This window comes from Drosophila albomicans, chromosome 2L (genome assembly GCF_009650485.2).
Source record: "Drosophila albomicans strain 15112-1751.03 chromosome 2L, ASM965048v2, whole genome shotgun sequence".
Taxonomy (NCBI): domain Eukaryota; kingdom Metazoa; phylum Arthropoda; class Insecta; order Diptera; family Drosophilidae; genus Drosophila; species Drosophila albomicans.
In genome coordinates, this window is record NC_047628.2 from 16,366,921 (window position 1) to 16,384,594 (window position 17,674).

At 36.8% G+C, this 17,674-nt stretch overlaps 1 protein-coding gene across 2 annotated transcripts; it reads left to right on the forward strand.

The window, feature by feature from the left end:
• Positions 1-1,203: 1,203 nt before the first annotated feature.
• On the forward strand, positions 1,204-16,051 carry LOC117564264 (diuretic hormone class 2). Of its 2 annotated transcripts, none has more exons than XM_034242967.2 (5): positions 1,204-1,292; positions 1,390-1,498; positions 13,647-13,759; positions 15,186-15,308; positions 15,395-16,051. In XM_034242967.2, the coding sequence occupies exons 3-5, from the start codon at positions 13,665-13,667 to the stop codon at positions 15,528-15,530; spliced, it is 354 nt and encodes a 117-aa protein (XP_034098858.1). In that variant the 5' UTR covers positions 1,204-1,292; positions 1,390-1,498; positions 13,647-13,664; the 3' UTR covers positions 15,531-16,051. The 2 variants fall into 2 exon arrangements, with proteins under 2 accessions (XP_034098858.1, XP_051858648.1); XM_052002688.1 differs by having other exon boundaries at positions 13,647-13,756.
• Positions 16,052-17,674: the final 1,623 nt, after the last annotated feature.

Sequence of the window (17,674 nt, forward strand, 5' to 3'; positions counted from 1 at the left end):
CATTTTGCCACTCCCCCTTTCGCCCTCGCAAATTACGTAATATTGGTTTGTACGTAGTTAAGTTTTCATTATACATCAGCAATTATTTCACTAGCTGGATTACGGGAAAGATACCTTTGCTTCCTTCGCATGTTTCGTGCAGCATATTACATTTTGTTAATAACATTTTCAGATACAAAAGTACTTAGCTAGATACCAGTTATATCCATGTTTAATACACAGTCTATTGCAATAAACAATTTAATTATGCAACCAAAATGTAGTATTAAGTTACCTTTATTTGGCTTCAACGCTTACTGAAAGTAAAAACAAACCTAATCTCTTCCGCACAATTTCACCGGCGTTAAATGCCACATAAATTGTATTCATATTCGTGTGCGTAATTGTGACTTTCCGAATTTATTTCGATCCCCCAAGAGTAAGTGGAAATCAAACTGAAAATGGAAGTGAGAGAGATGGAGATGATGCTAGATATTAAACATATTGTATTCGTATAATACCTTTTAGATAAGGGTGATAATACCGAGAGAGAGTGAGAGCGAGAGAGTGAAGAATTAATAAGCCAAGCATATCACAAGGCTGGCATGAGCCTGGGATTTATATTGGATTTTGTGTGATGGCTGCCAAATGTGCAACTAATTGAAAATAATCTGCTGCTGATTAGAAGATTATATGATATGATTAGCTGATAAGATCGCGTGACAAATGTGTGCGCTCGCGATAATTATGCGTAATTGATGGCTGATAAACTGATAAAGGAATACGCCAAAATTTTATGGTTCTGGGATTTTGGGAACCGTTCGACGTGTTGTGAGTCGTGGGTCGTCGCAAGTCACAGTCATACAGTGTGATACCACGTGTTGCACATTATTCATACGACGTGTATGCCGCTGCCGCTGCCGCAAAACAAACCAAACACACTCACATAGACATTCCTACCGAACGATGACTGCGCACAATCTCAAACACACACACATACACACACGCACATAGTCAATGTCGTGGGCGTTCGCTTCGTGTTTGCGTCGTGTCGAGTCGTGTTGGATTGTCAGTTACCTGAACTGAAGCACATTCAAGTCGACGCTGCATTGAAATCTTTTGAATCTTCGGGCTCTTCGTTCGCATTCGTCGGCTCCACAGGCCATCTAGACTCGCGATTCGTATAAATCGAGTGCGCCTTGACTGCCGATTTCACTTACGTTTCAGTTCCATTGCGGTGCAGTTAGCTGCGGATAGAACCCGAGACTCAGCTCTAGATTCAGTAGAATCCATCAGTGGCAACATCAGCGACGGTGAATCTCAATCTAATTTAAATCACACAACATTTTTAAAGTGACAATATCCATCATATACAAGTAGTTCATATCTGATTTCTTGTGTATTTTATAGTGCAGTTTTGAAAATATTCACCAACTGAATATCGTCTATTTTGACACATAAATCTTTAAGTGACATTCCTATAATTACATTCAAGTTTTTGTGCATTCCTTAAACAAGGGTAAGCTGTACGAGATTTCTTTCAAACTATTATAGAAATATTTAAATTACTTTTTTGAAAAGTGCATAAATATTTAAAGATCTCTTTCGAACTGCATATAATTAGAAACTTCCTTTAGAAAGTTAAATATTCTTAAATATAGACAAATTATTTGGAATAATTCTTTTTTTACAATATCTGAGTTTGTACTTACGAACTTAAAGAAAATGCTTGGAATCGATTTCTTTTCTAACAAGCCAATAACTCTTTATTTCCTTCCTATATATTCCATTAAAAGTCGTCATTATAATATGAACACTCAATATTTTGAATGTTCTTATCTCATATCTCTTATACTTCTATTTAAAATATTCGTTTGACAACAAAGTTATGATATTTCAATTGGAATATCTTTTGCTACAACTAAATCAAAAGAATTATGAAAATAAACTAATAAACTTGTTAATGGCTGCAATAATCTCATGGTTGCCTTGTAAGATAATCCAAGTAATAATGATGTAGACTTCATAATACTTCAAACATTATTAAAATATTATTTCGCAAGTGAGGACAAAGCCCACACACTCGCACACACGCACACACACACACACATTGTCGCCATGCAGGATGTGTGAGGCTCAGAGAGAGAAACTCTGGCTAGGACATTTGTTGCTTCGCTGGCCTTTTTATCGGCTCCACAGAGCTGTTCGCCTATGCGACCTTTTTTTTTGCTCGTTTTAATATCAGAGAAAATCTTCACTTAATATTGCAAAATTGAGGTCGCTTTGTACCTTTATTGCCTTATTTCGGTCTCTCAGCTTGGAAAACGTAATGCGAAAATCTTTGGGATTATCGTTCGAATTCAAGCTTCAATAAACGACAAACTCGTAATGCGCTTATATTGTGGCTCTTAAATTTTTAATGGCAGCTATGATGATTAAAGTTGTGTGCTCTTTGGCTTCTACTCGTGTTAAACTCCAAGCGGAGCTTACCAAAATCAAATGTTGTAATTCGCTTGAACAATTCAACATGGAAACTTTCAATCGACGAATGTCGCTCATCAACTTTGAGTCAAACGCTTGAATTATATAACCATCATATTTATAGATGCTTCCATGCTTCGGAAATCAAATTAAATGATGGAAAAGCAATGCTTACAGAGTATTCAATTAAATGTGAGACTTGGGTTACATTGACCCCGACTAAAAGAATTCTCCTGAGAATGTAATTAAAATAGTATTTTTAGAAAACAGCATCTTTATGGTTAATACCACAAAATAAAACAAGACTTCTTCGATCTAGATAAATTCAGCGTCTCAAAGCAGATGGAACGATAAATTCTTGCAAACTTAACAATTCTAAGAAACTATGCTCATTGTTATGCAAATGATGTTTCCCAAAACAATTTAATTGTCTTTTCTCTTCAACACAGTTTGCAACATTGTTAATTTGTGTACATTTGTGTTGCCTACATTTCGGGGCCAACTCAGGTGTTGTTGTGCAGACAAAACTACTTAATATAATGCAAAGGCCTCAAGTTATTTTATTGTATCTTCAATGGCGACAAATGGCGAAGCTTCCTTTTGAGCCTGCCATCCACCACTTGTTTTCTTTAAATTTACAGAAAATAAACAACAACAAGTGGGGAATCCAGAATACAAAAGGCACAAGGACGCTTTTGGGTATCTGGATTTCATTCTTATTCTTTTTTTCTTGAGCTCTTGGGTGGGTATCTGTTTCGGTTCAGTCACGCTTAGTTTAGTTGAACCAAGAGCATACTAATAACTGGAACAGGAGACAGACTGCGCATCTGCTTGGCATCTCCAAAGTTTTTCATACTCAATTAATTCATAAGAGATCCCCTTCGAAAAGTTTATCCGTTGAGTGTTTGGCATTTTTACCTGAGCACTAATTAAAAGAACATTTATGAACTTCGAGTGGGATCTTGTGCTTAGGAAATAAACTAAAATAATCTTAAATTGCGGGTTACAAATTTCCATTTACCATTTTTGTTGCTCATTTTGCTGCTGCTGTTGCTGTTGCTTTGTTGTTCATCTCGAGTTTTGCGTTTGTTCTTTTAATTAAATTTGCATATTTTTATTAATTAAATTGTTTTCACAATGTTTACCCATCAAACTTGACGACGGCACTTTTCGGTAGAGTCGCCGCGTTGCCTTTCTGGCTTGCAACCCATACACACACACAGTTTTACATGTGTGTGTGTTGTATAATCACCATTGAGCTACAAATCCCAACTAAAAGCTGTGTTGCATTCATTCATTGCGAAATTAGCATATCTCCCGCATTTCGCCAGTCAAAACTCCAGAATGGAAAATACGCAAATACAGAGAAAAGAAAGAGATAGAGAGAGAGAGAGAGAGAGAGAGAGAGAGAGAGAACCGCATATGGAATGTGGGCAATTGTAATCTTTATTCACGCCACGCATCCAACATTGTTGTTCCCCCGATGATTCCCATAAAAGTTTTGCTTCTGTTTCGCCTTTCCTTCATTAGCAAGTGGCTTTTTCGGCTGTGACTGCTTTGGAGGCGCATTGCGCATATTATTGTTATGGCGTTATTACGATCCTGGAACCCAGCAAAACATATTTCAATTCGGACATCTTGAATGGGACACGAACTGGAGGCTGAAAATGTTTATGCCTAATTAGCTGAGTTTATGAGCATCAAATGTAAATTTCAACTGTTTCGCATTGTGGTTCATTTATGAATACTTCAATGTTAAAGCGAATTATCATCAAAAAAGGCTTGTTATTAACTGTTTATTTTTCGGGCTACAGTAAAACCTTAAGGGACTTCATTAAATGCTTAACCATTATTTAGATTGGTTACAGAATTTATTAATTTTATATTTCACCACTTTAATACATTGATTGATTACTTCAGCTTTACATTTTGAATGCTTTCTGCTTTTAATATAAAAGTCTGCATAAACATTTATCGCGCATATTTACCCAAAAAGAAATATATTGAAGATGCTGCCAAAGTGTATATGAAGAGTTCTTTTCGCTTTTGTTTTTAAGCCGCAAAGAATGCGCTGGGAATGCTGGATGCCCAAATAAAGTATTTAATTTAAATGCCGACCATAAATGTACAAATATTTTTTAAAGCGAATTTATTACAAAATGCAAACTTTGTCATACAAACAATTTGGAAGCCTTTAAGCAAACACGAAGAAGCTGCCATAAAAACAGACGCCATCGCCATCGCTCAAGCCTGAATGAGCCAAGTGAAGGGAATTGGAGGAGTTGAGGAGAGTGGAGGGGGCAGAGAGAGGCATCTTGAATGCATGTCTTATCACTGTGCGGAGTAGACTGGCATTTTCCTTGTGCCACTCAGCAGCGGTGCAAAATTGTGTGAGCGAACTCTGCAAAGAATTGCTTATGGGAAAATGCAGCATAAAATACTTTTTAAATGTGGATAAATATTTGAGAGCGAGACATGCCGCAAATGAAAATGAATATACGCTTCAATGGTATGCTTATGATAGCATTTCAATTTATACTTCAACTCACATTCATGCTGATGTTAAAATAAACATTTTTTGTAGATATTAAAAAATGAACATGTCGGAGGAGGTGACGACAATAAAAAGTAGCATACTCTTAGGTGTAGCAACGAATTGAAGTCGTGTGAAAATTAGAGTATTGGCTAGATTTAGTTTGGTGATCGTATAAACAAATAAATTTATTTAATGAATACTTCAACTTACATTCATGCTGATGTTAAAATAAACAGGTTTTGTAAATATTAAATAATAAACAATAATATGTAGCATACTTTTAGGTATACAATAGAAAAAGTGTACTTGCGAAGCTTGAAGTAGTTTTGTGATCGTATAAGCAAACAAATTTAAAATATTTATTATCTAACATAAACTTTAAGCTTTGCTTTATTGCATAAATTACAAAAGTATTCTAAGCACGCTTCTACCATAACGCAAAAAGGGATTGAAAATGAAGAGCAAGAATTTTGTTTTCTTTTTATGAATTATCGATTTTAACCAATAGGCAGGGAAAATCCATTGAACGTGGGCTGAGGGAAACTATTGTGCAATGCCAGAAATGTTGAGTGTTGGCAAATCAGAGTGAAAGGCGCACACGAAGTTCGTTAAATGGAAAAAACATTTACATTTTAAACAGAAAGGCAATGCAAAAAGTTGTCGACTCGTTATTCAAAAGGTCTCTATTTGAGTTGTGCAAAAGTTTTGTGGCAACAATGCTCATAAAACATAAACAAACAAATGTCAACGAGATGTGTGTGCGTGTGTGTGAGAGTGTGGCAACAAATGAACGAACGAACGAACGGCCTGATACTGCCATTCGCTTGGGATCAAGTCAGGAGTGAGGAGGAGTCTTGGTGTCGGGACAGCAAGAGGGTTTATCAGGAACGCGTTTGATGGCTGACGGCAATGCAATGAAGCGAAAGTGAAAGAGCAACGACAACAGCAGCATTGACATCGATATGTATGTACATATGAACGTTGGCAGGGATCATTCTTCCCCTTCCTCCTTTTCGACAGCGATTTCAGGTTTGGGGAGGTCGAAATTCTTACCCAAGGCAAGTCTCACACACATGCAACAATTACGAGTACAAAATTCTCAGGGGGGCATCAAAAGTTTTGCCACAATTTTTTTGCAGTTGCTTTTCTTTTCTTTTTTTTCTTTGTTTTTTTTTATACTTTGTTTTACTTACATCATTTACGTTCTTGCCCCCAAAAGCATAGTTTGTGCAGCATTTAAATATTTTTGCCACTCGTGACGCAGCTGAGCCAAAGTCTTACATACTCATAGTTCATATGGCTTTTAACCTCCACTCGTTTATTTCTGTTTCGAGCATCATACGAGTTGGAAAAGTATTTCCAAGTTGCTGCTTCGGAAAGGGCTTACAAAATGAATCGTAAACTTTACACTTTGGAAAACTTACCAAAGTCTCAAAGGTGGGCCACAACATAAGTGCCATCGATTCAACAGTTAACACTAGAAAAGTTTTCTAAATTGTTGTTTAAATGTTTTGCCAGTTAATTGCAAAGCATCGAAATCAAAGCAAGTGCTTCTAGCCAAAAAAAAGGGAGCTAGACTTTTAATGTTGCTACAAATCCGCAATGCAATTGGCTCGAGGCAATTAATTGTTGTACCCTGCAAAGAGAAATATTTATTAATAAAAGTATTCGAATATTTTTGTAATTTGTGTAAGAGTTTAATACTTTTTCGATTCATAAATAAAGTAAAAATTTTGAACTGCATTGAATGATTTGCCTAAAAGTATGCAACACAAATTTCTATTAAATCAATGATCTTTCCTTAACCTTTCTGAAGGGTATTAAAGCGGCTATCATCGCCTAATTTGATAGTAGAACAATAGAAATTGTTCTTTTTTTATTTTCGGTTTCCCGTTTACATTTAGTTTGCATTGGCACATTAATTTTGAATGCTTTGTGGGCTTTTGGTTAACAGGTTGGAGGAAATGGAGTGAACGCCCAATCAAACGGTGAAAACATGGCGTACAACAACGAAATATACAAAACAATTCGAAATTCGAATCACCTGAGGCTAATTCACAAAATGCTCAGTTTAAAATAAATACATAAACAATTCAACAGCGAATTCCCATTTGGATAAAAGAGAAAACCAAAACCAGAGAATCAAGTAAAACCAACATCAACACAGCAACAGTAACAGCAACAAAATGAAACCTGTTGGTTGCCTACAATTTGCGATTTGGGCGGGCGTTGAATACCCTCGTACAATTATTTTAATCTGTGTCCGACATTTTTCGCATAATTTTCCATCATTTTTGCTCTAAAGCAGGTCGTCAATTGGAAAGGAAAGGATCTCGAGTTCGGGGGAGAGAGAAAAGAAAGTTAAAGCGAAAGCAAACCGCGAGCAAAAGCTAAATAAAAGTATTCCTTGGGTCGCAATGAATTTTTAAGTTAATGTAAAGAGCGCCAAGGTAGCTCTGGCCCTCTTCCTCCCCTTCGCGCCTTTTGCTATAGCTACAGCTATCTTGGGTCTTCACTCACAGCTCTAAGAAGTGACGACTCCCCAAGGATGTGGTTGCTCATCTTGTTGTTGTTGCTGTTGCGTGCGATGCTTTTAGCCTCAAACGTTAAATGCTGTGTTCTACCTCATTGTCTTAGCCGGGCCTGCACGTCGCTTCCCCCTTCTCCCTTTGTATCCATCGGTTGCGCCTTGACAAATTCGCTGGATGAGGAGGTGGAGGCATCTGAGTTAGGTCAACAATTTTTACATTGTTTTGGCATCTGAGCAGCGCGTGCTTATGTGAATGATGACGTTGAATGTTGTCCTAGTACCTCTTAAGTCGCAACCTCCTAACGCCATGTAAGTCGTGTGTTAGCATGCACAAAACTTTCATTCCCCTAGGGAAACAGCGCAAAAGATTTTTCGTCCTTACACGCAGCCATTAGAAGTTGCAATTACTTGACGTGCCTGTCATCCATGTCGAAGTCTGTAAGTTAAGTAAACTTAACTTAGTAAAATGTAGCTAAGCCCCAAGCATCGACATGATTATTAAACAATTAAGAGAATCAAGACAAGCAACTATCCCAAAGCTGCAAAAGAAATTCAAAGAATTAATTCTAATTGCAGTGAGAGTTGTAAAGATAATTATGTTAATAGCAAAACTGGAATAAGATAGTTTGAGATAAGGAAAGAAGTGTTATAGAGTTGGCTTAGACTCCAACAAATGATTCTTCAAATTGTACAAGATTTCACAATTCAATAATTCATGCTTAAGACTTGCTTGCCAAATTCTCTTAAGCTGTCAAATGTATCAAATTATTGTGCAGAGGACAAAGGATAGCTCTTAATGGAGGAAATCACTCTATTTTCTCATTTAATTGTAAACTGAGTGTTCACTTGCCAGCATATTAGACTTAGCCTTGAGCACTCTACTCACTGCTTTATTTTGGTCTAATTATGTATTCTATTAGTAAAGCATTAGATAGGTTTGCAGGTGGGATTAGTTAGTTGGACAGATTGCGGATATCGGAGCAGATTAGAGACACACAAAACCAACTGTGGCTCAGCGAGATAAACACTGCTAATGACTGGCTCGTAATCAGTAAGGACGCGGTCACAGATTGATTGGCGGCGAGACACAGACAGAGAAACAGAGACTGAGAGAGAGAGAGAATGGGAGACAAATCAGTGTAAATAAAATGTGTGGCTTTTGCGACTTCCGTCGCCTGTCTGAATCCAAATCAATCTTGTGGCTACAACTTGGACGAGTTGTTTGCTTAATTTGACAAACGGAATAATTTGATGAATATCTAAATGGCAGCAAAGACACAGCAGGCAGTCTCAGTGTCCGTCTCCGTCTCCGTCTCAGTCTCAATCTCTGACTACATCTTCTCATCCTTCTTTTCCAGCCACACAGCTCAACAACGACTTTGTCACTAATTCAATAAGCATCCAATTACAACACGGCATGAAACTGGCTCCTTAACTTCACCCTCCTGACGGCTGCTTCCATTTGGCCAACGCAACTGTGTCGTATACGTAATTTTCATTTGCTATATGAAAATTTAATGCCTGGCAAAAGTGCTGTCTTCAGTGTGCGTGTTAATAATTTTGCACAATTATGAGAAATGTCCAAGCATGCTGGCATTAGCGTAACTGCAATGTTTATGATGTGTCACAGAGTTAAAGCCAAAGGCCAACACGACTCTCGACTCAGCTTTAACACAGAGAAACTAAATACAAACTGAAATAGCAATAGAAATAGAAACAGAATATTCGAAAATCACGTGCAATTCTCATATTTTGAGCAGGCAACCCAGCCCGTTAGCAATTGAGTGACCCAAATTCAATTTCAGACTTGTGATATGCCTCACACCCGAGCTGCGAGACCAGAGAAATCATAAGTACGTTTTCAGTTACCAGCACAGCAGGTGACCACACTCTCCTCTTGCTCTTGCTCCTGCTTCATCCCTGTTGCCAGGCAGTCAGCCATTCAGTCACTCACTCAGCCAGCCAGTCAGTCAGTCAGCTAGTCGAGGTGCTGCCCCATAATCAACGCAATGCAATTTCAATGTCTGCGTCTCGTGTTTCACTTTAGCCCCAGTCACAGTGTCCCCAACTGTCTCCCCCTCTCTTCTTGTCTCTCTCTCTTCCAATATATCCCTCTCTTTCACTCTGTGCCCCATTGGCCAAGCAATTTATAATTTCAGCCCGTGTTTAGGTAAACAAGTCTTGTGGCACATGTTGGAAATTAAAGAGACAATACGTGTAGTTGACCATGTGACTTGCCTCGCCTCGCCTCACTTTGCCTTGTGTCGCATTGCTTTGGCTGTTTTGATGCTCTCGAGCAGCTCGTTAGCCAAATGCCAAATGCCTCAGTTGGACTCCCAGTGTGCTGACCAAGCAACTACTGACCAGATACAAACATAGCAGCTGTGCTTATGATTGACATTCCATTTAACTTCTAAAAGAATTCAATTCAAATCAGCTTTATGCTAAATTTGACCTCTTCTATTGAATTGAATTTTATACATTTCGAAGCTAGCTAATTAAGCTTAAATTTAATGCATTCGTATAATGTCAATATTTAAGGTGCAAAAATTGACTGGGATAACTATCTATGATTTACCTATAAACTCTGACATTAGCTTTAAAAATAGAATTCGTATTCCAGTTCCAATTAAATTGATACACATTTGAAAACTCTTAGAGAAAATTGCCAATGAATATAATATTAGGCAATAAATATTGACATTAAACTAGTCTGCATAATATAACAAATCCTCTCAAAATAAATGTGATTATATTCGATATTTTCAACAAACCAAATGCATGCTAAAGGTGTTGCTTAAACTAAACAATTGAACAGCAATAAAATGCAATCAAATCAGGTAGAAATAATTGATTGCAATATGTATCAAATGCAATAAATCTCAATGCCCAAGTCTTAAGTTTAAGTTGAATTTGAGGCAAATCTTGAGCTTGAGCTTCAGCTGAATCATGAGTCATGACGTGAGGCCAGTGAAATGATTAACCTTTTGCGCTTTGTTGGCTGCAAAGCGTTTAGATCAACTGCATTTTACAATTAATCGCCTGGCACTTCGCTGATTCCACGAGGTATAAAAACCAAGTGAACGCAACTGTGGGAGGAAGTGAAAAGTCAGAATCAGGCAATCGAAAGGAGGGTGCGAAACGCTGCACTGAAGAGGCCACAGAGTGTGTATGTGTTTGTGTTTGTTTGTGTGAGTGGGGCAAGGCAAGTCTGGCTTATTTGCTGCGTTTGATGCGCTTGATGGAGGGCAAACATTATAAATATTTAGTTATTTGCAGATCGAGCGCATAATGAATTGTGCACTGACCGAACAATTGTTGATTACTCTCGTGTTACACACACATATAGATTTTATTTATATTTATTGTATTTTTGGTTGTCGATGGCAAATATTATCATATTTGTATATTATTATTATTTTTTGGCTTATTTTTATTTGCATGAGCAGCTAAGCCTTTAAGCCAAATACATTATGAATGTGAGATTGGGCTCGGTTCTCGCTTTGCTTATCGTTCGCAAATAAAATGCGAGAGTAAATCGAAAACGAAATCGAAATTTATGTGTGTGCCACACGCTTTATACTTGACCGACTTCGGACCAACGAGGCGTATGCGTTATATGTGCTGAAATACTATTTACGTACGGGGAAATTCGATGTTACTCTCCGACTCTTTCATTATGGCCATAAATCAAATGCGAAAATGATTGATAAACGGTTGGTCAAGTCCACTCACTCGCTTCAGCGAACTGTCGTTTAAGCAGCCTAATAACAAATGTCGTCGGCGACAACCCATTGCTGTCAGCAATCATACGCACTGTTGTCCCGCGCACACAAAACAAATACAGCAAAAAAAGAACACTGAACTGAAACGAAGATGAACGGAAATTGTTCGTCGTTGCGTTAAATCCGTTGATTACTTTATTTGTACAAAGTGCGCGACGCGTTCGTCCGTGTATTTCCCTTTTGTCTCACTCGTCATTGCTCTCCTTCCTCTGTGGATGAGCTGTCCTTGCTTGGCTTGTTGTGTGGTCCGATAAGCAGACCACGCAACCCCCAGCAACCCCAAACAACCTGTGGCTTCCCTCACTCCACGTCTAACAAACAACTTCGTGTAATAAAACGCAATCACACATTCGATCTCATTGTGTTTGTTTGTGTGTGTGTGTGTGTTTGTGTGTGCGACTTGCGTTTGCTTTGCTTTCCAAATGGTAGACCATTTTATATGATTTTAAATCTGCTTTCAATAATGGCTTAAACGCACCCAACCTGCGCGTGCTTTTATCTGTAACTGGCAAATACACAAAACTCGTTCTCTTTCTCCTATACTGTATATTTTTATGGTACTCGTACAATAATTTTTGGACTTAGCTTGCCCCAAAAATGAAAAAATAAAACCACACGCAGTTCAAGTGAATTTTCTACATTTTTCTCTAATGACAATTCGATTTGGTCAGCTGCAAAAAAGATGTTCGTAATTGCACACTCATGCGTTTGCCATTTATTTGAAGCTTTAAAACGAGTTTATCTTCATTATCCTTTTGTTTCTGAAATGTCTATAAAAGCAATTGTGCAGTTCAAATTGAACTAATTACGAGCTCAAATTCATTAAGGAGAATGTTTGAATAAATTGTGCAGTTTATGTGAACTCAGTCTATATAATTGGTGTTTTGATAAAAAGGAGGTCAAATATGTAAATTTGCTGAACTAAATTAAATTGTATTGATACTTACTAAAATTCTGGTATTGGTACAAGAATAATAAATATCCAATTATTTTATTAAAGAGATACTTACTTTAAGTATTGCTTGAGAAAATCATTAGCGGAGACTTTCTTACTTCATGGCAATCATTACTGCAAAATAAACAATTTCAATTATAATTTAATTCAATTCTTATTAAAGTGAAACGGCAAGAATATTTTTGTGGAAGAGTATAAACAACTAAATAACGTATAAGAAATATATGATAATTAGTGGAATTTCCTTGAGTAGCGACTATTAATTACACTTTTTTAATAACCTGTTTCCTCTATCAACGGAAGCATACACATTTTAAACATGTCTTAAACTTCTTTCTAAGTTCAATTTCTTTACTCACTGTACAAATAAATGCACATATTGAGGGCTTCACTTTGGCATTTCCGTTTCTATTTGATATTATTCTCTAACTCATGCTCGATTTATTGGCCATTGCGGTTTCAACGTAACATAATGACAAATGTTGCACTTCTACTCTCGAAGCATCAATGGAAATGTTCACTCACCTGAACTGAACAACTGTCAGCAGATGATGCAAGGTGCAAGATGAGAGTGTGATGAGTGAATTGAGTGAAGTCCCCCAATAGAGCGATAGAGTTAAAGCGAGGGAGGGAATTGCGAGACAAGTCCACTATGTCAATTCATTTATCCGGCTGACCGGTGTGTCCAGGCTGTCCTCGTTGTCCCGGCTGTCTCAGCTGTCCTGCGGGTCTCCTGTTACCGCTGATGTCAGAGACAAATGTCAGAGAGCTGCTAAAGTTTTGCAACTGTAAACATAACAGTGACAACAGCATTTAGAGGTAGCAAGGTGGCAAGTTGGAAGAGTGTCCTCCTCCTGCTGCCAGCAGGCAACGGACCGAGACAAGCAACAGTCGGAGGACAGCCAACAGCCAACAGACAACAGCAGGCGGGCATGGCCGGCGACAGGATGTGCAGGAATGCACAAGTGAGTCGACCTGCTCATATTGCTGGCAAAGCAAATGACTTTGTGACCGGGCACTGCATGGAAGAGGGGAGAGGGAGGGAGGGAAAGCGAGGGCAGGCAAGAGAGCTGCCGCCTATGCTTCGTTGAGCAGTTAATGAATCACTTAATGGAAAATGGTATACCTGACTTCCGTTTTGTGTCCAGCCTGGGGGGCAACTCGTGGCTACTCGTAGCAACCGAGTCCTGGCCACACTTTCGATCGATTTTTAATTGTCTGTGGTTTATATTGCGCATACGGCGTGTGTGTCCAGTCGTATCGCTTTACATTGCTGCCTAACTGAAATGATTTGAGTGCAAAATGATTTGAAAATGTATTTTTTAAGTGATTTCGTATTAACTCTACTTACTTTGGATTCTCTCTGCTTCTTTCTTGCAGCAAATAAATCGCAGCGCAATGATGACAAACAAATTCGCTTTTGGCGCCTTGGCTCTTCTAACCATTTGTTTGCTGGCCATCTCAAGGACCGATGCGGCACCAATGCCCAGGTAGTTGTACAATAGCCTTAATACTAGAAAAGTGTGATAAATTAGATGATAATAATTTTTAATGGAATTCGATTTTAATAACGATTATACACAGAATGAAAACATGTAGATTGTAAAGCAGATTGCAAATCTGGATTTAAAAACTTTTCAATCTTAATAAAACATCTGAAAAAAATCTTAAAATACTAACTTTATTCTTAATTTACATCTTAAGTTTCAAAAAATATTATTTTAAGATTAAAATATTGCTTAAAGAATGCACTTTTTTCTTTCTGTGCTAGAAGATTCAAGTTAAGTTTATGGTAATTGATTTAATAAAAATTCAACTAACTAGAAATTTTGTTTAGTGAATAATGCAATAGTTCATAAATAAATACTATATTATGAGTATTGTGTAGTATGATTAGCATTTTAAATATATTAATACAGAATAGTTTTTTCTTTTATATATTTATTTCACTATAAAATTGATCACCTTTACATTTTTAATATTCAAAAAGAGAGTAGTAAATATGTTAGCTTCTTCGCTAAGACATTTTAAAGCAAGAAACTTAGCACTTCATTTAATTGAAAACAGATAATGATCACATATCAGGTAATTCTGTTTCGTTTTCTCGTCACGGACAACTTGGCTTCTCTGCCACACTGTGCTGCCGCTGAGCTAATTAATTTCTGGCACTTTTGCTCCGAATATCTGCAAATTTTGGAATTAAAAATATTTGCCGAAACCAATTACCGAAAGTGTGCTCTGAGTACACTCGGCACTCGTTGCCCATATGCGAACAGGAAAAAGGACAGAAAATGAGGGTCGCAGCACATGTCGCGCAGCTCCTTTATAACATATATTTTATTCGTCTGTCTGCGGTCTTTGCCCTGTGCCAAATTTCACACTTGATGCCGTTATCTGCGGCGCAAAATGTTCACTTTTTTCTCTTTTGCGCCTTGTGAAAATTTCAATTAATTAAATGTAAACGCTGCTAAAGTGACAGCTAAATCTGCAAACGTGTTAAATATTTAAAAGAGCACACTTTAAGTAATTACATTTTGCAATTTAAATTGAATATTTTCTTATTTCTAACATACTTATGATTGTATGATTTGACGTTATCGTAAGTGCCAGATATTAGAGTACAATTAAACTCGCTTAATGGGCGAGAAGTCAGTTGGAAAATGAGATTCATGGCGTATTTTGATGTTTCCTGATTAGAGCAAGGTTCGGATTTAAATTTTATGCAAATGCCGCGCAAATACAAAAACAAAAGAAAAGCAAATTACAAGCTAAAAGTAATTAGACGGTCTGTTAATTTGAAATTAGCAATTGAAATCGGCAGGCAGCGAAGACTAAATTTAAAAGTTAATTATTTATAAGGAAAACAAAAAGAGAGCACACCACTAATATTCCACTTGACTGATTTCTGTGCCACTACAGCCAAAGCTCGAATGGCGGCTACGGCGGCTATAACGAGCTCGAGGAAGTGCCCGATGAACTTTTAATGGAGTTGATGACACGCTTTGGCCGCACCATAATACGAGCACGCAACGACCTGGAGAAGTAAGTACTCGCCTCTTGTTGTATCTGTCACCGTAGAGATACACTTGAGTAATGGCTATATCGAAATTTATACGATATTATAATAGCTCGAAGCGCACCGTGGACTTTGGACTGGCGCGTGGTTATTCCGGCACTCAGGAGGCGAAACATCGCATGGGACTCGCTGCAGCCAATTTTCCCGGCGGACCGGGACGAAGGCGGCGTTCGGAAACCGATGCTTAAATATCTTAAAACATCTCTCGATCACGATAATGTCGAAAACTAAATGCGAAAATCTATTAAGAAAATTACACAACAACAACAACAACAAACGTTTTTACAAATTTTGCGGATCTTAAATTTGAGTTTTATTTTTCGAAATATGATTTTTCAATATTTCAGCGCTAATTTCGATTCATTGTATATACATATATATATTTATATTGAAGTTATTTCAATCTACTATATTTGCAAATTAAACAACACTCGCATGTTTGCTAAAAACACAAAAGAAATATATTAAAGGAAATTTTCACGGAATAAAAAGACAAAAATAAAAATGTTAAACTGTTGCTCCAAAGTTATAAAGTGTTTATGCATCCTTTAACAAATAACAATAATATATATAATATAAGAGTACCACGATCATGATCCCCTCTCGCTCTCTCGCTCGTCTTAATGTTTGAAACAAATCAAAAAAGAATAAAACAAAATACGAAACCAATTGAATTGCATTGATATGAATTCGAATTAATCAAAAATAACGCGTAATATTTAAGCACAAGTACAATTCTATATCAAATATTCAAGTGTAATTAAAAACTCGCGCAAAAAATCTTTAAATAGGTATGCCTTGGTCTAACACACACACACACACACTTACACCAACATATACAAACACAAATACACTACACGCAAATCTTTCGTTTAGTCTTCGCTTTATTTGTTTTTCGCTTTTTTTTGCTATTTCTATTCGGAACTTTGGAAATACGCGACTTCTCTTAGGCTTACTATCTACTAAACTACACTAACTTTGAGTTAGTTTTCGGAATATTTCTTGTAAATATATATATTTGATTTGTGTAACACGAATATATCAAAAATATCGGAGAACGTACATGCATACATATTATATACCATACATATATGGATTAATGTGTCTATTGAAAATCAATATCGTAACGAACAATGATTAAATAAATTTACATTTAGAGAAACTCTAATCCAACAACGTCTTTTCAATGGTGGGACTAAAGAATTTTGTCAATCACTTTTGTTAAAATGTATTTTAGAATGTGTGTTTTAATTTTTATTATAATTAACAAGTAAAAAAGATACAGTCGAGTAATAAAATCAAAACAGTCCGGTATTAATTTTGAAATATATTTAATTAATATACCTCATAAATACTAAAAATACACCGAATGTTATCTTTGGTACTTTGGTAATTTTTACCATTTTTATCTGACTGGAATCAAATTTTCAGGAATCATAAAGACAATAGTTGTTATTGTATGTAAATCTCCCGGATGCACAAAGTTTTAATACTCTTCTATTTCCACTCTCTAAAATGCTGAAAATCTGAACGACTTCATTCAATTCACATTTGCTCCAAAAAGTATGCTACACTTTTTATTAAACTTAACGAGGAGTATAAGCAAATATCATAGAGTATTAAATCTTCGCCATTTCGCTGTCACCTCCTGATAAAGTGTGTGTTTGCTTTCAGAAGTACACAAAATAAATGAATGCAAGTGTCCAAACAGCAGTATCTAGTCGGAGTCGGTAACAAATTTATCTTTGGGGACTCACAAATGCACAACAACATTGATATTTACATGCGAATTAAATTTATGCACAAATGTGGCCACTCACAGATACATGTGTATACACACGCACACACACTCTGGTTTCTAGGAGTAGATAGACAAAGTGAGATAAGTGCACCAGGTGGTGTCATAAAATGCTCTGATGCCCGGTCTCGTTCACAGCGTGCACCTTGCCAATTACAGCTCGATATTGATAAGTGTAATTGCACAGTTAATAACAGGCGAGGGATCCATAAGCAGATTGATTACCGCTTACTAAATAAATATGTTATACTACGAAAAAGTATTAATAAGGAATTAGTTTGGAAGTGAGAAACCATTTAAAGTAAAGCTGAGTAAAGTGGGGAGTAAACTGAGATTAAAATAAGTAATTGAGCAACTCTATGTAAATACAGATTATTAATACTTGTTTATTATTTCTTTATCGCTGTATAAATACCTTTTACCTCTCATAATCCTACTCATTGTGTTGCTGAACGTCGTATACTTTACTTTATAAAATGCATAAACAAGTTTTGTTGATTTCAAATATTTATTGTATTTTATTGCTTTTTCCAT

Coding starts and splice junctions, on each gene's coding strand:
- LOC117564264 (XM_034242967.2), top strand. CDS start 13,665: ATGATGACAAACAAATTCGCTTTTGGCGCCTTGGCTCTTCTAACCATT. Junction 13,760..15,185: donor GCGGCACCAATGCCCAGGTA/GTTGTACAATAG, acceptor GTGCCACTACAG/CCAAAGCTCGAATGGCGGCT. Junction 15,309..15,394: donor GCACGCAACGACCTGGAGAA/GTAAGTACTCGC, acceptor ATATTATAATAG/CTCGAAGCGCACCGTGGACT.